The sequence below is a fragment of the Tiliqua scincoides genome, chromosome 8 (genome assembly GCF_035046505.1).
Source record: "Tiliqua scincoides isolate rTilSci1 chromosome 8, rTilSci1.hap2, whole genome shotgun sequence".
NCBI lineage: Eukaryota > Metazoa > Chordata > Lepidosauria > Squamata > Scincidae > Tiliqua > Tiliqua scincoides.
Window position 1 is genome coordinate 52,185,948 of NC_089828.1, and position 25,380 is coordinate 52,211,327.

Genomic DNA, 25,380 nt, shown 5'->3' on the forward strand with positions numbered 1-25,380 from the left:
CAACTAGGATACAGTTATTGATTTCAATGAGATTTCAGCGTGAACACTTTGCCCTGGATTGGAGTCAACAATTTCCTTTGTTTTACACAAAAGGCTTTCACAAATATACATGAAGCAGGACATCTCTTTCAAGACAATAACTTCTTAAAAAAACAAACCAATGTGGTTGCCGTCACATTTATACTTAAAGGCATCTTTCACTTTTTATACTCAGGAGATAATTTAAAACTACAAAGCAGTTTGCCCCACGCTTAAGAAACAAGAAGAAGAAGAAGAAGACATTGCACTTTCATGTAAGATTCCTGCTGTGTGTATGGATAATAAAATGCACTACCTAGACCTAGACCAGTCATTGAGTCCATGATGCTTTTGCTTATTTGTTTACGTTGTGCTACCCTTTGGGATGAGATTTACAGCTCGAAACACAGTGCTGTATCCATTAAAAATAAAAACACCTGAGGGTATACTTTCCTCTCATTTGTGCCAATGGGATTCCATCTAATTTACGAAGAGCAATCTGATTGACTTGACTTCCATAAAGCAGCTTCTATGGCTGAGTAAGGCAGAAGGTCTTATTTAACCACTTTCACATGTCAAAACAAGCAGAGGCAAAACAAAAAAGAGAGAGAAAAAGATAAAGCAGCTTGTGGTCATGATTAACGATGCTGCATTTCCGCCCAACATTTCATTACTAGAGTATCTCAAAGAAAATCTCTCTTGCACACAAGAGAGAGTGAGAGTAAGCTAGTCTTTAGCACCATTAGGCTGCTGGTGAACCCATTTTACAGCCAGGGTAAGCTGAAGCAGAGACTAGTTAGGCAGCAGAATTACACAGCACTACACAATGTATCAGTGGCAGATGTATGCCGGAATCCTTTTATAGGTGGCAAACACACTCCAGAAAATAGAGGAAGGAAAGGCAAAACTGAGTGCCTAATTCAATTCTAAGGTTCTGCAGTCAAGACAACAAGGTTCAAGACTAGAGAGAACTGAATGAGAAGCCTTGAGCTCATGGCACTGCTCAATCTCTCCACCACTCATTCCACCTCAAGACTGGAAAGTAGGCAGCAATGTTCAGACAGAATGAAATAGTTATAGAGAATGATCCAGCCAAAGTTAATGAGTCCCACTTATTTCAATGAATGAGCTGAAGAGCTATAGTGGCCTGTAGATCAGTGGTAGAACATCTGCTGTGCATGCTACAGGTCAATCCCTTCTGCATTTCCAGAGATTGGCTGGGAAGGATACACGCACACCCCCAAATAAAACCCTGGAGAGTCATACCCAATCAGTGTGGAGAATACTGGGGCAGACTGAACAGTGGTTTGACTTGGAAGGAGGTAGCTTCATATGTTCAACAATGTGCTTAATCCTCCTCCACTGAAATAAATAGAACTCAAAAAAGTTCTTCAACTGGATCTTATCCAAATTATGTTATACAGAGAACCCTAGATTCAAGGAATCTCCATTTAACCAACTTTGCAAATAATGGACATTGTCTGCTTCATTAAAGACAAGTCATATACATTATGGTGCATGCACGACTACTGACACCAGTGCATTCACATTCAACAGACTTTCAGCATTGACACTCCTTCCCTTCATTAGCCCAGTAAATTCACTGGGTTTCAGTGTATAAGGTTCACTGTATAAGGTTATTTTTTCTTAAGAGACAAAGGGCCCATTCACATTATCATTTGTGATAAGCAGACACCCAGCTTGACTTCATCAATGGATTTTGGATTAATGAAGATGTCTTAGAATGCCTGAACATGTAACCAGAGAACAAGCTGACATAATTTGCTCCAAACTTTAATTTGCTTTTCAAGGGGCAGGGGAAGATCAATATCAGACTTTACCAACTTTAGCTTTCTGGATTGTGCCCATAATAGGCCATTGGGGAAACAACATGGAAAAGTTGAGGAAGAAGAGACATTTAACCACATGTTTGAAAATCCTTCAGCAACAAAATTGTCAGCTCTCAAATTTTCATACCTTGTTCAACATAACTGTGAAGGTTAACAACATTAATAACTTACTTTTTTAAAACCTGGAGATAAAAATGGTAAGCAAAGACTCTGAAGAGTATAATGGGAAATAAAGGACTGCAACAGGGTCTTCTTGGGAAGTAGACCACAGCCAAGCCCTATTAAGCTGGGTATGACTCATGAATCCAAGGGGACTTTGGCTTCTCAAAAACCAGGCCTCTCGTCCCTTCTCAAGCCCTCATTGCTATATTGCAAACCACTTGTGAAACGGAGGGGTGCTTCACAATGTCGTTTGTGATATAGGCAAGAGGCTGGAGTGCCTGTGGTCCAAATCCAGCGGCCCACTTCTGACACCTACCCTGATCTCCCAGGAAGGACCGGGCCTAGCCAACCACCGGCTGGGTAGCCTCCCCCCCTCTCCTTACTGAAGCAGACAACACAAGTTTCTTTCAATCTCAGCAGGTCAGCAAATGCAACGTTCTAGCCAGCACCTGCTATCTGCCCTGTTTTTGTACTACAATGTCCACTATAAGACGAACTACCACAGTAAGGGATGAGGACCCACCCAGATAGGAGAGTACCCACTAGAGATCACCATTACAGAGGGCTTTCTCAAACCTGGAACCAGACCTGCTCAAGTCCTTAATAACTCACTGAATTCTAGCCCATGTCCATTCCTGATGTAGAAACATTTTCAAAATGGCCGCAGGCACAGTACACGTTCTTGGAGGAGGAGTTTCCTCCCCACCGCCCCAACAGGAATCAACACAAGCGGTGGTGAAGGGACCACAAAAGACAAGACAAAAAATGAAAAAAAAACCTTGACCATATAAAATACTATCAACAAAACAGTACAAACACCACAAAATGCAGACAACACAAGCTGGAATTCAAAACCACAAATTCAGCCCAACTCTGTGTGCCAGATACCTCTTTCCTCTCAGTTAAGTTATTGGGCTACCCCCGCCTAGCAAGACAATTTGCATAAATTTCCATTTCTCCCCCCACATGTAATTTTTAAAGGATGCATTTTCCTGTCCGCCCCCTGCCCCCCCATCAGAAATGGCACTTGGGTATCATTTGCAAGACACACCAAGACGGTAAATTGATGATCTTTTCAGAATAACCAGCAGTGTGGAAAGCAGAATGGTGATAAGGGAGCCACCAGCAGGGCTTTTGGTCCAGGAGCGTCTCTAGAGCACAGCCAGTTGTAATTGACCCTTCTCAAAGCACCAGCTGCAACAAAAGGAATACACTTTGCTCTCTCTGCCCTGAGCATGCAGAGTCTGCATGGGGGGTAGACAAAAGGGGAGGCAAATAAAATTCCACAGCCAGTGAGTCCCAAGGAAAAAATTCCTTCTAGTTGTCCAAAAAGGGTTGATTAACAGAATGTGAACACAAACAAAACCCATATACCAAGGCTAGAGTGGAGACTACTTTTTATTGCCCCCAAAAGTTAATTTGATAGCAAGCTCATTGCTTGATGTGTGTAGGTTTCTTTCAGTTCTGGTTGAACAGGTTTCGATGGATTTTTATTGCTTTTTTAAAAAAACCAGAAACAAAACAAACCAACAACCCAGTCCAACCAATTAGACCAAAGCAATAGGAAATTGAAAAAGACACATGTGCTCACCCACATGAAAGACAACATCACCTTCCACTCTCTTCAGAACCATTACTTGCTTTTGGCGCAAGTCTTGTCAAGGAGATGGCCTTATTCAGGAAAGTCTTAAACCAAGTCACACCATTGATCCACATTGCTTAGTATTGTCTACACAAGTAGTTCTCAAGCTTTTTGGTCTCTGGAGCCCTTTACTCTCCTAGAGTCTTTGAGAGCAGTTCCGGCACATGTGTAGAGTCTAGGGGAGTCTCAGAGAACCGGTGCGTGCACAGAGTGGCACAGTGCCAAGTAGATGCCAGCCACTTATAGTATACTCATGGAGCCCCTGAAGAGGTCTCAGGGAGTCCCAGGGCTCCCAGGAGCACACTTTGAGAGGTACTGGTCTACACTATCAGCGGTTCTCCAGGTGGCTCTCTTTCAGGAGGCTATTCACCAGCTTTTACCAAAGCTGCCATCAGGGATTGAACCTGGGACCTTATTTATGGAAGGCTTGTGGCTCGGCTGTATATATGCCTGAAGCTGCCTTTTACCAAGTTAGAGGTCCACTGACCTCAAGTATTGTCTACACCTGCAGCAACTCTCCAGGAGTTCAAATAGAGGTCTTTCCAAGCCATACCTAAAAATGCTACCACGGATTAGTGCTGGGACCTTTTCGCAGTTGAAAGATCATGATCTAAAACATAACAAGGGTAAGAAAGAGGAAAGAACTCTTTGTGCGGCAGCAGCTCTCCCAAATTCTAGGTAAATACTGGACTAGGCCGATTAGGGTCTGACTCAGTATAAGGAAGCTCCACAGATACAAATCTTCTCAGCCCAGATGAAGCCAAGGACAATTTCACATGAGTTTCAAACCAAATCAACAGATTCGTGTAGACGTTTGCATACAAGTTGTGTATTAATTAGCATATAGGATGGTCACTCATGTGTGCTATTTTGCTGTGTGCATTGTGCTTTCCTGCACGTGCATTCTGCACTTACACATAATACACAAATACAAAACGCATGCAAGCTGTATGTGTGCAACAACTCATATGGGAATTGCTTGTACACTCCCAAAAGTGAAGGCCTTGAAATGTACATATTTCATCCCAAAGAGAATTCAGGAACATATCCAGCTCAATCTTGAGCCCTGCTGTGTTTTTTCTCCCCACAATAACACAAGAAGTGCAAGGCTAGCTTGGAAAGCCCTGAAAAAGGGGGGCCACATCTAGTGCCCATCCCAGCCCCTTGAGAGAACATTATTTTATACAAACGGCAGTGGAGGGGGCCCCTCTGCACACATCCTATTCTCCTGATTGCAGTCCCTTCTCTTTCTCTCTACTGAGGGGGTTTACAAGTGAGAGACTGCTTAAGAGGGAACACCACAATTACTTCACTGCATATGCTGGGGTGTTAAAGGGTAGGTGGCCTAGGGCAACAACATACAGTATTTTGAGTTGGCTTTGCCTCTGAATTTTGTACGTTCAGCAGGCATCCAGGGAGAGAGGGCCTTTTCAACTGTGGCAACCATTTTGTGGGAATTCGCTCCCAACACAGGCTTGTTTGGTCTCTACCTTATATTCCTCCAGGAGCCAAGGAAAACAAGAGGATTTTTTCTAAAGCAGACTCTGGGGTTGGCTGATCATCTGTCACTGCAAAGAATCTTGTTTTGCTTTGTTTTGTGCCATCTTTTGATTCTTGTTTTCTTTATGTTTTTTGTTGCTTGCTATCAATTCTTTTGTTCAAATTTTTCTGCATTTCAAAATTCAACTACAAAATAATGAGCAGCAATCACACCAGCATAGCATCTTTTTCAATCACTCTTTGTTGGTGTCTCTTTTGCATCTTTTTTTTTTTTTAAAGATTGCAAATGCCTTTGGGGACAGGGAACCATATATCCATTAATGCTGCCATGCAAATCACCTTGTTAATCTTTTTGTCCAAAAGTTGCATATGCTTATTTAATAAATTTTTTTGCTTTCATTCATTTGAGAAATCAAGCCCCCTCTGGGCCACTCTTGCAAAAGAAGCGGGATATAAGCTCTGAAAAACAAACACCAAACCACCCCAGGGGTTAAGAAATTTCTCTGGTTCAGAACTATGGGGCATTTCTCTTGCTTTCTCTTCCCCACCTGCCTGCTTGCCAGTCTCTTGCAGAGGTATCCAGAACACAAAGGCCCTCCTGAGCATGCCTGGAAATGTTTGTTTTAAATTCTGTCTCCACTCTAGTCTGCCAATTTGCATAACATTATCCAGAACTCTATTCCGCCTGCTGCCCCCTTTCAATAACTCCCTTTCCTTTGCTCTGCTGGAAGAGACTGCCCTCTCACAAGCCGGCAAGCCAAGGCAGTGGTGGCAAATTACTGCTACCTGCTGCTTAATTAACATCAAACCCGCAGCACAAAACTACAGGGATTTACAGGTGTCCTGGAAGTGCTCACCTCCCCATATGCACTGGCGTCTCCCCCCCCCCCCATCCACAACAAAGAGGGGGAACTCTGGGCATCCTAATGATATACTCCTGAGAATTCTCACTCATCCCTCCAGGTTTTAACATGTCCCTAGAGCCACAAGACACCACAACTGATTTCATATCAAAAGTTGAGTGATTGATGAAGGGAAGATTGTTTCGCTAACAATTGAAGCCCACTGAGATGCTTCTACTTCACCAGGCATTTGAATCTTACAAGTAGGTCCCCATAGAGCAATAGGACAGCCACAGTAGGGGTGGGGAGGGGGTCAGGCACATTTCCCTCTTAGTTTGCAACCCTTGAGAAAAAATATATATGTATCATCATCTTCGCAGCTATTGCAGTCTCTTCCAGAACCGATGAGGCCATCTTCTAAAACAGGGGTGCCCAAACCCCGGCCCTGGGGCCACATGCGACCCTCGAGGCTTCTCAATGCAGCCCTCAGGGAGCCCCCAGTCTCCAATGAGCCTCTGGCCCTCCGGAGATTTGCTGGAGCCCACACTGGCCCAACGCAACCGCTCTCAGCATGAGGGCAACTGTTTAACCTCTCGCATGAGCTGTGGGATGAGCGCTTCCTCCACTGCTTGCTGTTTCATGTCTGTGATGCAGCAGAGACAGCAAAGGAAAGGTCAACCTTGCTTTGTGCAAGGCCTTTTATAGGCCTTGAGCTATTGCAAGACCTTCATTCATTCATATAAGTTCATCTTTAATATATTCATTTATGTAAACTAATGCAAATTTATTCAAATTTTAAATGTAAATTAATTTTTTTTTCTCTCTGCCCCCGACACAGTGTCAGAGAGATGATGTGGCCCTCCAGCCAAAAACTTTGGACACCCCTGTTCTAAAACAATGAATTAGGAGGAATTGTGTATTCTGCAGTTCCACAATGAGAATTTGGTTTGGGGAACAAAATTCAGCATCTTGAGAATCTCAGTGATCAATGCCTTTAAAAAGAAAACAGCAAGTTTCTCACTGTTATGCCACCAAAGCTGATTTGAGTGAGCCTCTTGGAGGCCTTCACCCAGAGAAGGACAAAAGCAGGGTTTTCAGGCATCCAAGGGAACATCTCTGCTTCACCCTTCCATAACAAGCACAAAAAGAGTAAATTCTGCACAAGCAAATATATGCTAAGTGTGTTTTCATAAGTTGATGAATCAGCTTTTTGTGATTTGACAGGCTAAAAACATGAAACCCTCAAGTGATACCCTTAGGCCTGATGAACCAGTGGAGCAGTGGAAGTTCTGTGGGCATGTCCACAGGAACACAAAAAAGTGCAGGATGTTGTATTTGTTGCACTCTGTGAACACAGAATCTGCCTTATCCTGCATCAGAGCCTGGGTCCTTTTAAAAGTATTGTCTATGCCGACTGGCAGCAACTCTCCAGGATTTTTCCAGAAAAAGGTGGCTTTTTCCAGCCCCATTTGGTGCTGTCATAGATTGACACTTCTGCATCCAAAGCAGGTGCTCTGTCACCAAACTACAGTCTCAGCCTTTTGCATTTGTGTGTGTGTGTTTTTTTTTAAGAAATAGTTTCTAAACTTTAAGATTGCAAAGATGTGCTTGGAAGTGTATGGCCAAAGCTTATAGAAATGGCAGAAGCCAGAGATGTGAAGGTTTCTATTTCCTAAATCGGAGGCTTGTGCACCTGGTGTAGCAATTTACCATTTGCAAGGCTAGAAGAGGCAAAATGGTCACTGCAGAAAAGAATTAAGTTCTCACACGTACACTCTTACATAATTTATACAGGTTGCAGAATTTGTATGGCATGGGCACAGAGTTTTGTCTTTATTCTGATAGATGCTGGGAGTTGCTATACAATGAAGATTTACTTGGGATACCTCATGTACGTTAATTTCATGGTTCAGTACTGCTCTATGTGCATTCTTCAATCTCGACATAGATGTAAGCAGTGCTTAATTTCTAGAAAAAGTAATGCTGTAGGTGCAGCATGCCCTGGGAGAAGGAGTGCCTGTTTACTCCATCACCCTGCTCACACAGAACCCACTTCAGCTTACTGAGAATCTGAGATGCATTTCAAAGTAAGTGTGAAGTAATGCACATTGGGGCAAAAAATCAAAACTGCACATATAGGCTAATGCAGTGGTGGCTAACCTATGGCACACGTGCCAGAGAGGGCACGTAGAACCCTCTTTGTGGGCACATGTGCTGTTGCCCCAGCTACCAGGTGCGAGCCTCTGGGCTTGCCACCCCTGGGAGGTGCAAGCAGCTGCAGCCCGTCTACCTGAGGAGCCCGCGCAGCCACAAAACCAGCCTTCTCCTGCTAGGCAGCAGCCGGAGTAAAGGAGACAGGGGCGAGGCCAAAGGGGGGGAAAGGAACAGATAGCAGGGGGAAGAGGGAGATGGGGGGGCTGACACCAAAGACCCAGGTGTGCTCCCAAGGCGCCACATCTAGCCAGGCCACCTGGGGAGGAGGAAGGCTGAGAGGCCCTGTGAGGGGATGTTTCTCACATCACCGGCCCCTCTGCCCAGCAGCCCAATGGGAGCGCTTTCTCCCTCCCCTGTCTGGGGTCAGGTCAGGCGGGCAGCTCACATGCAGCGTGTGGGCGGGCACAGCAAAGCTGCTGCTGTGGGCTTTGGGACACCAGCCCTGCATGTGGTGCTTGTCCTTACTTACTAAGGACAAGTCTCATTAAAGTCATTGGGGCTTGCTCCCAGGAAAGCGTGGCTAGGATGGCAGCCTGGGAGCCCAATCCTATGCATGCCTACTCAGGAGTCAGTCCCATTTTAGTCAATGGGGCTTGCTCCCAGGACAGCATGGCTAAGATGGCAGCCTGAGAGCCCAATCCTATGCATGCCTACTCAGGAGTCAGTCCCATTATAGTCAATGGGGCTTGCTCCCAGGAAAGCGTGGCTAGGATGACAGCCTTGGAGCCCAATCCTGTTCATGTCTACTCAGAAATAAGCGCCATTACAGTGGATGAGGCTTACTCCCAAGAAAGGGTGGCTGGCCTTTGCAGCCTTGGAGTCTGCTCCTGTGCATGTCTACTCAGAAGTAAGCCCCATTAGAGTCAATGAGTCCTACTCCTAGGAAAGAGTGGCTGGCATTGCAGCCTTAGAGCCCACTTCTGTGGGTGGGGCTTTTTAAAAAAAGAATTTTTCTTGTTTGAGAAAATGAGCAGTGGCAAGGTCTTGCAGCCACCCCCTCCCTGCCAATATTTCTTTAGCCAGCATGTAATTAGTCTGTGGAACTCTTTGCCACAGGAGGTAAGGATGACAACTTGCCTAGATGCCTTTAAGAAGGGATTGGACAAAGTTCTAGAGGAAAAGTTCATTACTGGTTACAAGTAATAGTAGATAAAATATGTTAATGTATGAGTTTTTTCTAAACTAAAACCTCAATATTCAGGTTAAATTGCCGTGTTGGCACTTTGCGATAAATAAGTGGGTCTTGGGTTGCAGTTTGGGCACTTGGTCTCTAAAAGGTTCGCCATCACTGGGCTAATGGGTTCTGAGCTGTTTGTGACAGATCAGGAGAGAGATCTTGGGGTGGTGGTGGACAGCTCAAAGAAAGTGTCGACCCAATGAGCAGCACAGTGAAGAAGGCCAATTCTATGCTTGGGATCATTAGAAAAGGTATTGAGAATAAAACAGCTAATATTGTAATGCTGTTGTACAAATCAGTGGTAAGGCCACACCTGGAGTATTGTGTCCAGTTCTGGTCACCACATCTCAAAAAGGACATCATGGAAATGGAAAAAGTGCAAAGAGTGACTAAAATGATGACTGGGCTTGGGCACCTTCATTATGAGGAAAGGCTACAGCGTTTGGGACTCTTCAGCCTAGAACAGAGGCGCCTGAGAGGGGACATGACAGACATACAAAATTATGCACAGGAAGGATAGAGTGGATAGAGAGATGCTCTTTTCCCTCTCACACAACACCAGAACCAGGGGACATCCGCTCAAATTGAGTGTTGGGAGAGTTAGGATAGGAAAAAGAAAATTTCTTTACTTAGCATGGAGTTGGTCTGTGGAACTCCTTGCCACAGTATATGATGATGGTACCTGTCCTAGACGCCTTTAAAAAGGAATTGGACAAATTTCTGAAGGAAAATCCATCATGGGTTACAAGCCATGATGAGTATGTGCAACCTCCTGGATTTAGAAATGGGCTATGTCAGAATGCCAGATGTAAGGAAGGGTACCAGGATGCAGGTCTCTTGTTGCCTTGTGTGCTCCCTGGGACATTTGGTGGGCCACTATGAGATACAGGAAGCTGGACAAGATGGGCCTATGGCCTGATCCAGCAGGGCTGTTCTCATGTTCTTAATCTTAGCTTTCAATTTTCAAAAAAGGTTTCTGGTCTTTGTGGTTGCTAAGATATGCATGAAAGTGTGGAATAAGTCTCAGAAGGGCAGCTGAATAAAGTTCTCAATAGTTGGCATGGGGATTCAGCATCCATTCCCCTCCCTTGCTAGCAGAACCAGAATTGTACAAGAGAGACATTTTGCGAATCTGCTCAATTAGTGTAACTAGCAGTTCTTGGCGCACAATCCACATATACCGCAGATACTCGCCTATAAGTCAACCCCACAAATAAGTCGAGGGCAGGTTTTGAGCCAGCAATCATGGAATTTTCTATGACCCTCAGATAAGTTGGGGGTTAAACTTAAGGGGGTGTCTGACTATAGTTTTGTCTGATTTTACCTGAGGCCAGATCCAGAAAAATAACCTACCACTAATTGTTACCTAAGAACTGTAGTCTCTAATTTATTAAAAATATAGTGAAAGATCATAAGATACATTTTTATTCTTTTTAAATTCTGGTCTTTACCACCTTTTTGTAAACACTATCAGAGTAAGTGCACTGTAAACTACATACCAGTAAATTAGTGGTTCCCAAACTGGTATTCACGTACTCCCAGGGACACTCAACAGGACCTTTAGGGGTACTTGAAAAAGAATGGAATAATGGCAGGAAAAGGCAGGTCCTGCTCCAGAATGCCTTGCAAGGACCAGCAAGGCAGGAAGGGAGGTAGCTAGTTGGCTGTGAAAGCCCCACCAATAAGCTAGTTTTTGGTCAACAATTCATCTATGAACCAGTGATTGAAAACCAGCACAGTAAAAAAGCTGAAACATAATATGGAAAGTGATCAATCACACAGAATTTCTCAGTACACTACTGGTGCAAAACAGTGCAAAGGCAGAGTCTTCCATTCTTCAAACAGATGAAAAGAGAAAATATGTGATGAATACATGAAGTCTGAGAGGAGATGAGGGCTTGTATTATTAATTACAAACATTTTGCTAATATGAAGGGTACAATTTATGGAAATGGGCTGCCAAGGGATATGCAAGTGAAAAAGGTTGGCAACCACTGCAGGAGAACCATGAATCAAAGACATCATTAAGGTGTCTGGTGTGTTAAGCCAGAAGCTCTACATACAACATACAACCCATAACACATAACTGAGAGTGTGCAATTCAATTCACAGCAGAGAGATGCAGCTGCATATATTTGCAACCCTTTTTATTCAGAAGTAGACCCACTGCTTTCCATGGGTAATGGAAATACCATTACTTTTCTTAAGGAATGCTGCATTGAATTGTAGCCTGGGAATTGTTGCTTCAAATGGAAAGGGGATCCCATCCTGGTGTTGGGGGGAAAAAAAAATACCTCTGCCAAAAGCAAAGCCTTTGCAAAAGGGAATCAGGTTGCAGCAGCAAAAGGAAACGGAGGGGAATAAAAGGTTAACTTTGGCTGGAATGTCCCAGGAAAGTAACTATAGCAACTAACCAGCTGCCTGCCTAAGCTTATTGGAGAAACTATTCAGAGTTGAAAGGCTCTGCCCTCTGATTGACCGGGAGATAAGGCAAAGTGATACTTGATTACTTGGCAAAAATTTCAGTTACTATACTATACTATACTATACTATACTATACTATACTATACTATACTATACTATACTATACTATACTATACTATACTATACTATGGTAAATTCAATATAAGCAGAACAATGACTATCGGTTAACCAGACAGGACTAGCAGAGAAGCTCCTTGAACAGCAGTAGATCAGAGCATGTTGCAGTGATTAAGGGGTGAGACCTGTAAAATCTTATAGGTCAGGTTCACTCTCTGGCCCTGTTCCATGCCATATAGCTGCCATACATCCATTTTACTGCAAACAATCTTGTCTCACTTGCTATAACTTTTCTTCCCCTCCCTGCTCCCCCCAATTTGGAAGGAGCAGCATCCAATGCCTCACAGTTATTAGCCAATGTGCATTCATTCTCCAGTTAGCTGTGCCCAATTATATGGATGCAGGGTACTTAAAGGCCTCTCAAAAGATACACCAAGTGATAGGGATTACTGAGAAAAGGAAATGATATCAAGGGGCAGGAATAGGGTAGGGGTTGGGAAATGAAGGCTGAATAGTTGAGGTTGTTGAGGAGGGGTCCAGGATTATAAATATACCTCCAAAATAGCATGCAATTATTTGCAAATATTGTCAAGATGAAGAGAACAGATGAGACCAAATTCAATGGGCCATTTATATCATTGCAGAGAGATCTTTGTGCAGCTGGGCTTGGAAGACTCATTCATTTCAAGCAAAACCAGGTTTTGAAAAAAAAGAAAAGAAAAAAACATTTCATGAGATGTACTGATGGATTCTCAATGAACCAAGACTGGGCCTCATCGGCCAATCCCGCCAAACATAAAATGAGGAGGAGGATGAAATAAAAAGGCAAAGGATATTTGGAAACAAAGGAAGAAGAAAATAGCAATTTTCCCAAAAAGGGCTGGTGGAATTCTGGTTTTGGTTCATCTGTTGTGGATCAACAGTGGCTCCCAGTGGCATGAGAGAGACATGACAGTATCAACACATTCCTTATCCAATATGTTCCCAACCAAAGACCCAAATGTGCTCCAGCACCCACCAGCTCCTCCAAGTTGCTCCCCAGTTTTCAGCACCAATTAACATCAGAAGCTCTTGCATCAAAAAAGAGAGTTAGAGTGTGCAAGGGATAATTATCTGCCCTGAGGGCAGCACACTCTCTGCATTTCCATGAGAGCTACTGCCATTGTACTAAATGTTAACACTGGAAGAAGATAGGTCCAGAGCAGTGACTCATAATTTTGCTTTGTTGCACTTTTACATCAGTGCAACATGACTTTTACATGACTAGGTAGTCCAGCCAACAAGACACACAGCAAGACTACCTGTCCCCTGTGAAAGCAAAGGGTGTCTGTGTGTCTATATACACAGCAGAAAGAGGTGGTAGACTCCTGAAAGTTACTGACTAGACTGTACCACTTTAGCCTACAGGTGGGGGAATCACCTTTTTTAGAAAATGCTTCCCTATGTAAGAGTCTCCCTGCAAACAGAAAACAAGCACTGGAGGGAACTGGCTAGGTTAGCATTCAAAAATGGCATTCCCCCCTCCCCACCAGCAGGCTGAGATGATACAGCCTACTCTACTACCTTAGGATTCTACCATTTCGTTGTGCTGCATGAGTAGACTAAGGGCCTAATCTTATCCAACTTTCCAGCTCCGGTGTAGCCACAATGCAGCTCCGTGGTAAGGGAACACATGTTCCCATTCCTTCAGAAGGCCCCAGTGACTGCCCCTCCACCACAAGATGCAGTGCACATCCCACTGGCACAAATGCACCAGCACTGGAAAATTGGATAGGAGTGAGCCCTAAGCCTAGCTGAAAAAAGAGGCAAGGCCAGAACATTACAGCATGCAGAGACACAGCAGGCAGCCTCCTCTATTGGGGGATAATTTGGGCTCACAGGAGACTTCCATTTTGCTGCACACTTTTCATTATCTCACTGGCTAGCCGTACTGCTTGGGAAAAACGGTTTAAATATTGCTTTAAACACAAACATTAACCTTTTTTCCAGTTATTTTACAGGATTTTGAATGAGCAAAGCAACACTTTTCTCCACTCCCTGCAAGGATCTCTTAAGAGTAAATGGGAGGTTCCAGCTACTTAAGTTTCCCCCCAACTTTTTCAAACTTCACCCTTCCTTTGGGCCCTTAACAGCAACTTGACAGTCAGCAATTCAACCAGGGATGCTTTTCACAGATTGAAGGAGAAAAGCTTCACTGACTAAATTTCTGCATATTGTGGTTGAGAACTTTTAGCAAGAAATGAAAGATGGGTGAATGAAACTGCAGTCCTCCAGCCAACTTTTCTACATTACCGGCACTCCTCTGGGCAGCTGGTGGATGCCATTTTCACCTCCCAGAATCCACCTTGGGAGCAATGCTACATCATCACATAGTGCGGTTACTGAGGACTTATGGGAGAGCAGTAGTTGCCACCTCTGCTAGCAAGTCCCACCTTTTAGCTATTGAAAATTGCTTAAATGTCCCCACATTTTAGTCACCTGCCAAAACAGGAATGGTCAGGTGCATTATATTTCAAGCCTAGAAATTGTTCCTCAAAAGATTCCCTATCCTACTTTTATTTTTCCAAACAAGGCTCCTGTGTTTCTCCACAGTTGCCAGACAGACAGAGAAACTCGAGACACCATCTGGAATGATTCAGAAACCACCTGTTCAGCACAGCCGCTGTGCGTTGTCTTCAACTAATCTTCCTTCATCTGAAGTAAACAAAACACCAAGTGCATTCTCCATTTCTCTGATCTTTCTTATTGGCTTAGGTTTCCCACAATGCCACAGAGCTGAGACATAAAAACACCTCCCCCCGCACAAGAACAATCCCTTCTCCAACATCCATCCCACTTCCTTCAGAAGTACCTGTGATCATGCCTAACCTGTTTGGATGAGAAGTGGGGAGCATGAACTGGAACTCCACCACACAGGTATTGTCTTTCAGTTGACGGTGCTGGACACTGTTCAGCTCATACGCAATGTATGCCCTTCGAACATACACCTAGGAGTAAACACCAAAAAGAGAAGAACCACTATCTTGGAGGGGTACAATTCACATGGTCATTCCACATGCTTTTCCCTCATACCTAACAGAGCTTGCCCATCCATATGGTGAATGGAGGTGGTTGCCACAGGTGGCAGTTCAGTGGGAGGGGGTATCCACCCTCCACCATGCCACCGGCCCCCACCACAGCATGTGGAACAGAAGAGATGAATGCAGCAAAAGAGGAAGCATAGAAGGGGAGGGGACGGGGTGGGCTAGAGCCGCCATTCCCAAACTGGGTCATGATCCCATGTAAGGTGGGTTGCAGGCCGCATCCTCCTTCCAACCCAAATGGCTCCAAATAGCCATTCCAGAGGCATTGGGTGACCCAGGAGGCCTCTTCCGGGTTGCACCAGGCAAGCAACCTGCAGAAGCCTCCAAAAGCTGCTTCTATATTTCAGAGGCAACTCCCAGTTTGCCTCCAAAAACTGGTCATTCTGAGGCCTGTGGTGGCCAGTAGAATGGGTCACTGGCCCAGCGAGAACCACAATAGGGGTCCCCTGCACCACCAGGAGTGTCACAATCCACTGTGGAGGATGAGATGGGTCATGGTGCCAACAAGATTGGGAACTGCTGGGCTAGCTTTTACAAATAAATCACACCATTTTGTGAGGTCCATGCTTTGGGTTTTTGTTTGTTTGGAAACCTTGCTGCCCTTCCTCTATGGCTACCAAACTTATTAGTTTCTCCCACACAGTCCTACAGTGATGTAGTACACATATGAGTGCATACACATCAGATTTCTCTCTTTCTCTCTCTCTCTCTCTCTCTCTCACACACACACACACACACACACACACACACCCCTACCTACCTTCAGGCACCCACACAGTAAAACCTGCCATTGTGGACTAGTGTGCCTCCCAACCCTATGCAGTTTTTCCCACACTCCCTTTAATCTTAATCTTGCCATGCTGAATGAATACATCATAGTTAAGAGAAAGCCTGCATAAATTTTCCCATCTTTCTGCAGGGAGAATAAAAACCTAGCTGACAACATGTTTGTTGTCCAAATTCTTTAAATATTAAGAAAAACCTACCTCCAGAGCTGCCATTCGCACCACTTGGTTGCTGTGGTAAAAGAAGTTTGGTAGTACATCAAAGATGGATGTCTCTGAAAGAATGAGTTTCTAGAAGGGAAAAAACAGGACAGCCAGCTTTTCAAAACTGAATTCTAATCCGTTCTTTGCTGCCACAAACCAAAGTAGACCAATTCAACTCAGTGATTTAAATCACCAAGAAAGAAAGGAGGAAGAGCACATTTAATTCATTAATTTCAAATTTCTAAAATTCTATTTCTTATTTATATACTTGCTAAATAAAAGTGCAGATGACTTGGTTGATTGGGTAGAGTGAATCATAAATATTTGCCATTTATTCAGTATTCACCCTGAGCTGAGTATTCATAAGAGTATTCACCCTGAGCACCCTGAGTATAAGAGTATTCACCCTGAGCTGATTGCAAAGATCAGGAGCTTACTTGGCATCAAATATTTATTTATTTGAAAAAATTTTATCACGCCTTTCCCATTCCGAAGCAATTGGAGGGAGAGAAAGTGGGGTAAAAATTCTGTAAATAAATAAATATTATGCAGCACAACAACTTTCAGATGTGTTTTGCCCAGTGTTATTTCTCACAAAGAAAAGTAGTCTTTTATAAGTGGGTCATGTTCAGTGTTAAGATAAAGTTAAGTTGCATTAAGTTCAGATTTAATTTTAAACCAATTTATTTTTAAAGAGTGAAATGATAAAACTTATTTTAAAAATAATTTAGAAAAAAACCATTGGGTAAAAATATTCACTTTGGTGTCAAGTCAACAAAAGGTATAGGCACTTATCAGTCTCCCCACCCCCCATGTTTAGTTGCAGTAGTACTCAGTACTCAGGCTTTATGTAAAAGCAGTTTATAAGCATCCTTAACAACAACAACAAACAATTAAAAGGTACCTGTGAGCCCCAAATATCCATCTACAGAGGCTGTTTGCAAAGCATCTGTACAATTCACTGCTCTAGCCTCGCCTCCTCTCCTTCTAATCAGTTTATTATGATGATGATTATCATTGTATATACTGGAAAGGTAAGTAATGCCCTAACTCTGCATCAGGTATTACGGGATCTTTCAGTCACTCCTAATGCAAAAGGCACAGCAGAATGAACCTGCAGAGGAGGTTGTCCATCTCTGCATGAATCCCACTTCTAGGTTTGCCTCTTTCCAGTCAGAAGCAATTCTCAGAACCGGTGAAGGGTGAGACCTTCTATGGGCATGCAGTTATTACTTTCATATTCCGTTTTACACCACAAGATTGAGGTACATCCTAAACATTAATTGATGGGGGAAAAGTTTGGAAACATTAATTTAGAGAAGAGGAGGGGACTGCTAATAAGGTCGTGTCTCGTTATCCACTGGGGTTCCATTCTGGAATGCTTAGTGGATTAAAAAAAAAAAATCAGTGGATACCAAATCAGTGGAAAAATTGCTATGAAGACCCACTTCCAGGTTTCCTGTTCCTCTTTTGTTGCCCCAGAATGCATTGGTATAGATGCTATACCGCATTCAGCCACTAGATGGGGTTAATAATGGAATCTAATGGAATGAAATTACAGGTCCAGCCTTGTTATACACAGATTTTTTATACACTGATTTTTTAAATCAACCAAGCAAAGAGACTTGTTTTTTAAATTGATTAGCTATAGTGCTGTTGTTTTTTTGCCATCTACGTGAGTGCCTGGAATGGAACCCACACAAATAATGAGGCTCAACCTGTACAATTATTTAAAGCGTGAAGGTAGGAAATTGGATTTTAGTGCTTTTTGCCTTTTGTTACAAGGCATTTAAAGGTGGATCAGTGGTAAGTCAAATTGGTGGATACCAAAGTCCCACCTGTATACTGGTCTTCATAACAGGAGTGGGTTGCAATAGTTTAACTCAAATGTATAAAAACTGAAAAACGGGATTCAAAAATGTTGTAGTTAAATGCAAAAGGTGTGTTAGACTGCTACCCTATGCACTCAGATGTCAATCCACCAGGATTAACTCTCAGGCTAATTTATACAGGATTGTAGGCTTGATGTTACATGATACATAATGGTACATACTCCCTCTCCATTGGAGAGCCATTGGGAATGATAATTGACATATGTCCCTAGGCATATTTCTCAGTTTGCCTCCTGCTGAGCCTGATGTTTATTTGCTCCATTTCTCTTGCACCCACCACTGCCACTACAACCAGAGAAACATGGTCCATGCTTAGAAAAGGGATGGGCCACAGCTGCCACCATGTTCTTTTAAGCTTTCTTTTCTTATCTACTATTAAAAAGCAGAATCGGAAAAGGGGGAGAATCAAGAATGGTTGTTTCTGGACACATACATGTCAACAGCCAGTGCAAATGACCTACCTAGATGGCATGGAAAGGGAAGCAGCAGAAAGAGACAAAAAAAGAATAGCAAAAAATTAAAAGTAGGCCCTATATTGAAAATCTGGGTTGAGGCGAGTTCCAGTTTGTACAGCTCAAAACTTCTACCTTTGGCTAACTTATCTCACAGGCCTTGTTTAAACCTCAGAGATAAAACAACAAAAGCTTTGACAAATCTTATAGCACCTTGAAGACTAGACACATACATTTCAGTCTAAGCTTTTGTGAACTAGTTTGTACCTTTTTCAGATGCATGGAGGATCACCCCCAGTTATCCATCATGCATCTGATGAACTGGACTGTAGTCATGAAAGCTTATGCTAAAATTCATGTGTTGGACTTTAAAGAGCTACAAGACTATTGCTTTCCACTGCAACAGACTAACATGGTGACCTGTCTCCAGGGCCTCTCAAAAGAATTTTATCACAGGGTACAAAGATTCTTTGGGGCCCTTTCCCAAAGGGCAAGGGCAAAACAGAATGGTGGAGGGTGGCAGCAGGGTGGGCACAACAGGGGTAAAACACGGCAGGGGAAAGGTGGCAACAGCCAGAATAATCTGTTGGAGTCTAGGTCTACTGGACTTCCTGATGCAGATCCCAGGTCCTACCTGCCCACATGGCGTCGGCAGCTAGATACAGTAATATAGAAAACAAAACACACTCCTAAGAGCGCAATCCTAACAGCACCCTGGGCCAGCACAAGTCCCTTGCACTGGTTTAGGAGGGTCACAAATATGCCCTAAGGCACAATTGCACCTCCTTGAGAGTCAGCAGATGCATGCCAGCCTACAGAGGCTGAATCCAGCCTCCACGCCAAGATGGGGAGGGAGCCTTGCGTTGGTCGAGCTTGGCTGACTCAAGGCTCTGGGGTGGGCAGGGCGGAGGCGTTCTGGGGCGGGGGTAGGGTGGGCGAAGGGTGGTCCCCAGGGTGGGCAGGGAGCAGGAGGCAGGCCTGGGTCCCAGCTCTTATGCCGGAACCCAACAAAGCAGCAGCTTCAAGCCACTCTGTTCTCTTTGTACGTGTGCCACCTCAGGAGGTGGTGCAAGTCTGAGGAGACCCATAGGGGCTACAGTGACTTACCCAGGGATAAGGGTAAGAGTTTCCCCTTACCTTTGGTCAAGTCACTTTAGAGCCCTATCTTGTGCTGTATACAGCGCAGGCCTCCTGGCCTGCCTGTTCCAGCGCAAGGTAGGATTGCACTGTAAGTCTCTCTAAAATCTTTTAAATATAAAAAATCCTTGCAGGAAATTAGCATCATCTTTTTTAGGGTCCCACTAGAATGAAAAGTGTCCTCTGTGTATCAAAACGTACTTCAACTTACTTCTGCAGCTGGGTCCCTGACCTCCTATACACTCCTTAATGGTAAGCAGATATACATGCTAAAGAGCTACTGTAGCAAGCCAGTTTCCTCCCAGATTTGACACTGTGTTAAGGAGTGTCAAGGATGCATTCCTTGGCCTGGTGCATATGGCTTGTGGTAGCAGCCACTGCTATACCCACAGTAGTGCCCCAGCATCCCCCATGGACAGCGAATCCAGGTGAGATTGTAAAATGTAAGATCCCAGGAAATGTCTGGGCCCCCTCCTCTGGGTTCTGGGCCTCCTTTTTGACCGTGAACCTGGGTACAAATTACCCCCTTTACCCACCTCTCATGGGCCCTGCCTGTCTCAAAAAAAAAATTGCACACTGAAAAAAAACAGTCAGAACTGAAGGTAGTAACTATATTACCAGTATACACATATTCAGCCAATATCATCTTTCCATTTGCCATGTTCTGTTTATATTCTGATTTTATGCTGCTGTAGTATCTGAAAAAGTGTACAACAACATTCAAGCTAAACATGAGAATTAAATTATAGTGCCCATACCTGCAAATTCTCAATACAGAACTGGTGCCCATACATGTCGATGGCTGAAAGGAAGATGGACTCCACCTGGTTGTGACGCAGTTCATATGAAGGTAAGTGAGAAGCGATGAGGACCTGAGTGAACAAAGGGTGGGTAACAGCTGGGTGTTCTGCATACTGCTCAGGTGCTAGAATGACAACATTTACTGGCCTCATCTTGCAATTGCCTGTATCTGTGCACCAGTTGAGATCTGGCCAATGGGCAACTTCTCTGCACATGCAGCAAGTACGTAGACTGCCTCTAAACCAGCCTTATCAACCTTTTTCATCCCATGGCAAATTGACAAGGTGCTAAAATTTTTCATGACACACCATCAGTTGCTGAGTAATTGACCAGGCACACCATGCTGCTATTGGAGGGCTCACATCCCCCAATGGCCCTACTAATAAATGACCGTCCCCCAAACAGTTGGGGCACAACTGTGGGCCATTTGCAGCACACCAATGTGCTGGAGCACAGTGGTTGAAAATCACTGCTCTAAAATGAAGGCAACATATAGTCCTTAAGACTGTCATTAGCCATGCTTCCTTTATCCTTAACCAAATCAGACTCAAAAATAAAACAGGTATACCCTCAAATCTTGGACCTACCAATTACAACTTATCTTCTGCACTCAACTAAAAGCTGTGCCATCTGATGTTTACTTGGTCACTATGCTGTGCCTTGGTTAGTAGGCACATTTACTGAAAGAAAGTTGTTCTGTTTCCATCAGATAAGTGCACAGGGAAGCATGCACAGGGTTTGCAACCTTCGCTGAAACCAATGGAAATTTGGAAGCTTGAAATGCCTTAGAGGGCTTTCAAGTCAGAGAAATCTTGAATCCCAGCACCTCTTGTCTTGGCAATGAAGCCCTGGAGGGAACTCTTCCTCACCCATGCCAAGCAAGAAAAACTCAAAGCCAGCAAGAAGGCAGCGAGCAAGTGAGAGGCCCTCTCCACGATACCAACAGCAGCCCAATAAAGACATCTGTGAGAGTGGCAGTGTCCCCAGTGTGCCGCTGAGAGGTTCAGTAATTCTGAATAGTTCAAGGGCGCGGATGGCAATTCAGTGGAAGACAGAAAAGGTCATAGAACAGCTTCAAACGCCCGTTCATTTTTAGTGCTCATGCACTGGAATTTTTTTTTTTTAAAAGGTATATTCTCTTCCTCCCAGCCAGTCAGCCACCCTGCTGTAAGACTTTCAGAATGGAAATTGGGATAGCACAGAGGAGGAAAGCGAAGAAAAAATAAGCTTCCAGGGGGGTAGAATTATTGTGAGATAATTAGATGCTTCTCAGTCTACTTTCCCCCCACTATTTTAATTATATAGCCAAGCCACTAGCTACAAAGATGGGCTTAAGGAGAGCTCTCCAGGTGTGCATCTGGTATTTAAATTGGAATCTGAAGATGGGTAACCTTGGGAATAGAAAAAGGACTCAAATCAAGATTTTATTTCAGTTCTAAAAAGCAAAAAATAATTTCCATCAGTCCCTGGGGAGCCGCTAGCAGATATTGCTGCCTCCTCTTTACACATTGTGTCTCGTTTTCCCAACAAATTCCAAGTGATATGTTCTGCTTTGGACCAAGGAACCCATGCTCAGTGTGGTTTGATTAGTGCTTCCCTCTTCCAACTGACTACAGCCAAAGCAGGGTATTAACCACCAAGCTGATAGGGCATTCTTCCATAGAGATAAGGGGAAGATTGTCTTCACCATTTTGGCACCCAAGCGGGAACAGAGAGTGACGGCAGTGTGTTACTCTTGCCTTTGCCTCCACCTGCCCCACATCTATGGTTTGCTAACAATATGAGCACAAGCTATGGTAGCATTGCTGGTGCTAGATTGTAATAACATGTGCCCAGGCGGAAAGGACAACCTGACAAGATCAGAACTGAATTAGGGATGGATTGACCTCCCAGTACTCAAGTCAGAATTCGAGCAATGTTGGCACCAAGTCCATGTGGGCCCACTGTGCCCCACCCTCCTTTTTTTAACTTTAATGCAATGCACTCATTCCCTCAACTGTGTCACAAGTAGCAACAAAGGCTTTGTAAACAAAGATATGAGAAGCATCGGTGCCAAAAATCACTCAGGGTCACCAATGCTGCTGAAGTAAGCCTCCACAAGGGATTTGAGGAAGCTTTCTTTGGTCATAGTGATAGCAGCAGCATCTTGGGACAGGTTTTTGGCAATTATACTGTTGACTGCCATCTTTTTCCACGAGGCCTCAGGGGCAGGTCATGGTCCCTTTGATGGCCCTAGGTCACCTGGCCAGAAGCCCAGTTGGCCAACTCCTCACATCAATCCTGGAACTAAGGAAGTAGGGCAGCACAAACACCCTTGACATGCCAATGCTCCTATCATGTCCCCACAGATGATATATACAACCAGGTTTAGCACAGCGCAGCTGCTGTCAACATCAGCTGGGATTCAAGCCAAGAATTTCCTGATCCATATGCACTGGTGCTCCTTGTGGTTAGCTGCTAGAGGAAAAGAGGAGCAGAGGTTCTAGCAGGCATCTGTCACCCCCAGATAGCCCACTGGTTCCTCCTGACCTCACCGAAAATGCTAGGGGGGCAGACCTCTTTCGTCTGAGAAACAGATTCTGAACTTCTGCATGACTCTCTAGTTATTTTCTTTAGGGCTCTTTGACTGCCAAATCATTTTGATGCCATGGCCATTTTCACCCTATTGGTGTGGTTTGCCTATCTTCCTCCCCAAACTGACCAGTTACAAAGATTTTGACACTGAGCCAACTCACTAGATCATGAGGTCCACCATGATTTCCAACAACATGCAAGTTAAGAGATCAAGTGACCCTCCCTATCCAGTGGTCAATCACACAGATAAAGCCTCAGTGCCCACAGGTAATAAAAACAGAGTCATACACATCCCTTTGCACATCTGCCCTGGTCCCATGTCAAGAGCACCTGATGGTTCACAGGGGCTCACCCACCCAGCTATGTAGGGATGCAAAGACCGTGAGTCTGGACTAGCACAACTAGAGAGGTTAGGTCATGATAGTTTTATTTTCGGAATGCTTTTCAATCTCCATGCATCCTTTGTCCCACCTAAACTAAACATCCCACCTAAGCTTTCCTATGCTGGTCCACAATTCTTCAAGTACTTTATTTTTGCCTTTTTGTTGCTTTGTCATTTTCATTCTTTCAATAAAGTTCTTTTTTTCAACTGCTTTTTGACCTGGTCTCAGTTTACTTAGAAGGAAGGTAGTTGCCCCATGTTTCCAGATCATCAGCCTTCACCACTGCCCAGCTTTTAAGGGACTCTCCAGGGTCTCCATTAAGGGGGGGGGCTCTCCATTCTTCTCCAAGAAAGATTTCTCCAAAGCAGCCTCCTCTAGTCTGGTTTCCTTTGATTTTGGGTGGTGGCAGCAAGAACTACCGTCCAGTTTAAACCCATTTGCAGAACAAGATCAATTCAATGTGGGTGAACCCTGCACCATTTCATCTAGCTGCCACACTCCTTTTAAAGCCAACAAAGTTAGTGGTTATTATATCAAGAATATTTATACACTGCTTTTCAACAAGAAATAGTTCACAAAGCAGTTTACACAGCAAATCAACAAACAATCCTCTCAATCCTCATCACACATTTTATAAGCCTCAGTCATGCCCTCCCCCAGGGTAGCTTTTCTTCTGAAGGAAGACGTTTTGGCCCTCTGATCACTTTGCTTGCCCTTTTCTAGCTCTATAATACAGGTTCTTGAATCTGGAAAATAATCTCCACAACCCTAATTCTTGCTGATGAGGAAAGTACACTCTCCGCAAGTTCAAGGCATTTGAGCCCTGTAAAACTTTTTTATCTATACAAAATAGATAATACTAAAATGTGTACTAGATACTCCCAGAAGACTAAGAGTAAACAAGGAGTACAAAATCATGTTTTCATAAAAAATGAACCACTAGCAGTTAAGCTTCTTATGCCTTTATTCTTTCACCTGTTTCAGAGGCAGGTTGTGGTATTAGAAACAAGTTAATCCCTGGACTTTCTAGGAAAGAGAAGCAAAAAAAATCCAAGATAAAACCAATAAATAGATCTGTGGACCTTACTATCAATGATTCAGGGCAAAAGAATGACCAGGTAATGTGAATGCAGCAATGAAGGCAACGGGGAGCCTTACAGCAACCTTGCATGATCCCTTCAAAGCCCCCCTATATTCAATATGCACCAAGGGTACAGAAAGAGTCCTCACCTGGCGGGCTCGCAGTGCCACTTTGGCATTAGTGGTCTTGCTCAGTTGAGTCAGCTCTGTCAGGATGTTAATGAGCTCGTCCGTCAAGGTTGGATCTCTGCCACACAGCTGGTCCTGCAGAAATTAATAGGAAAAAAATGGGTTTGCAAACATTTATTCTGAGTGGTGTGGAGCAAGACCTCTCAGAAACACACAACGGACATGGCTATTCACTGCAATCAAGATATGGGAGTATTAAGCTTGACAATTTCATTTATTTACTTTCTTTTTTTATATCTTGCTTTTCATTTAAAAACAAAAACAAAAGCAGCTTACAGTAAGGACAACACTGACTACAATGTAAAATATATCACCGCTGTCAACAACAGCAAAAACAGCAGCCTAGAACAAATGAAAGCCAATATTAAATCAGCTTAGCACAATATTAAGAACTTTCAGTCAGAGGTTTTCCGAATCTGTTTAAAAATGCAAGGAAAAAGGAAGCCAGCCTCATCTTCCTTGAAAGCAAGTTCCACAATTGTGGTGCCACCACTAAGGAACACCCATTTCCAATAGCTGTCCTTCAAATTCTGTTAATGATGGATTAGAGAGGAGGGCCTCCACAGCCAATCTTAAAGGGTCTTAAGGTAAGCAGTTCCCAGACCAAAGTGAAGAATGTCATGCCTTGTGTTTTACAGAATGGGGCAGAGGGGCAATGAGAATTTACTCCGTAGGTCAGCCTCAACAAGTACTACTTTCAGATTTTCACCCAGAAGCATTTGGCCCCATGATGATTCAAGAATATTTCCCAGGGCTCAGCACTTCAGCACCTTTTGCCAGTACAAAAACGTAAGACTCCATTTGCTATGAATATATTGACAGTACCCAAAAATATCGTCATTAGATGATGATGG

The 25,380-nt window shown here is 43.8% G+C and overlaps 1 protein-coding gene across 4 annotated transcripts in view; it reads right to left on the bottom strand.

Moving 5' to 3' along the window:
• ACACA (acetyl-CoA carboxylase alpha) overlaps positions 1–25,380 on the bottom strand; it is a 205,017-nt gene that overhangs the window by 111,768 nt on the left and 67,869 nt on the right. For all 4 annotated transcript variants that reach the window (XM_066636059.1, XM_066636060.1, XM_066636061.1 and 1 more), the window contains 4 exons: positions 24,488–24,601; positions 20,258–20,371; positions 16,016–16,105; positions 14,815–14,933 (listed from right to left, as the gene is read on the bottom strand). In XM_066636059.1, the coding sequence (XP_066492156.1) occupies positions 14,815–14,933; positions 16,016–16,105; positions 20,258–20,371; positions 24,488–24,601 (437 nt within the window). The remainder of the gene's footprint in view (positions 1–14,814; positions 14,934–16,015; positions 16,106–20,257; positions 20,372–24,487; positions 24,602–25,380) is intronic.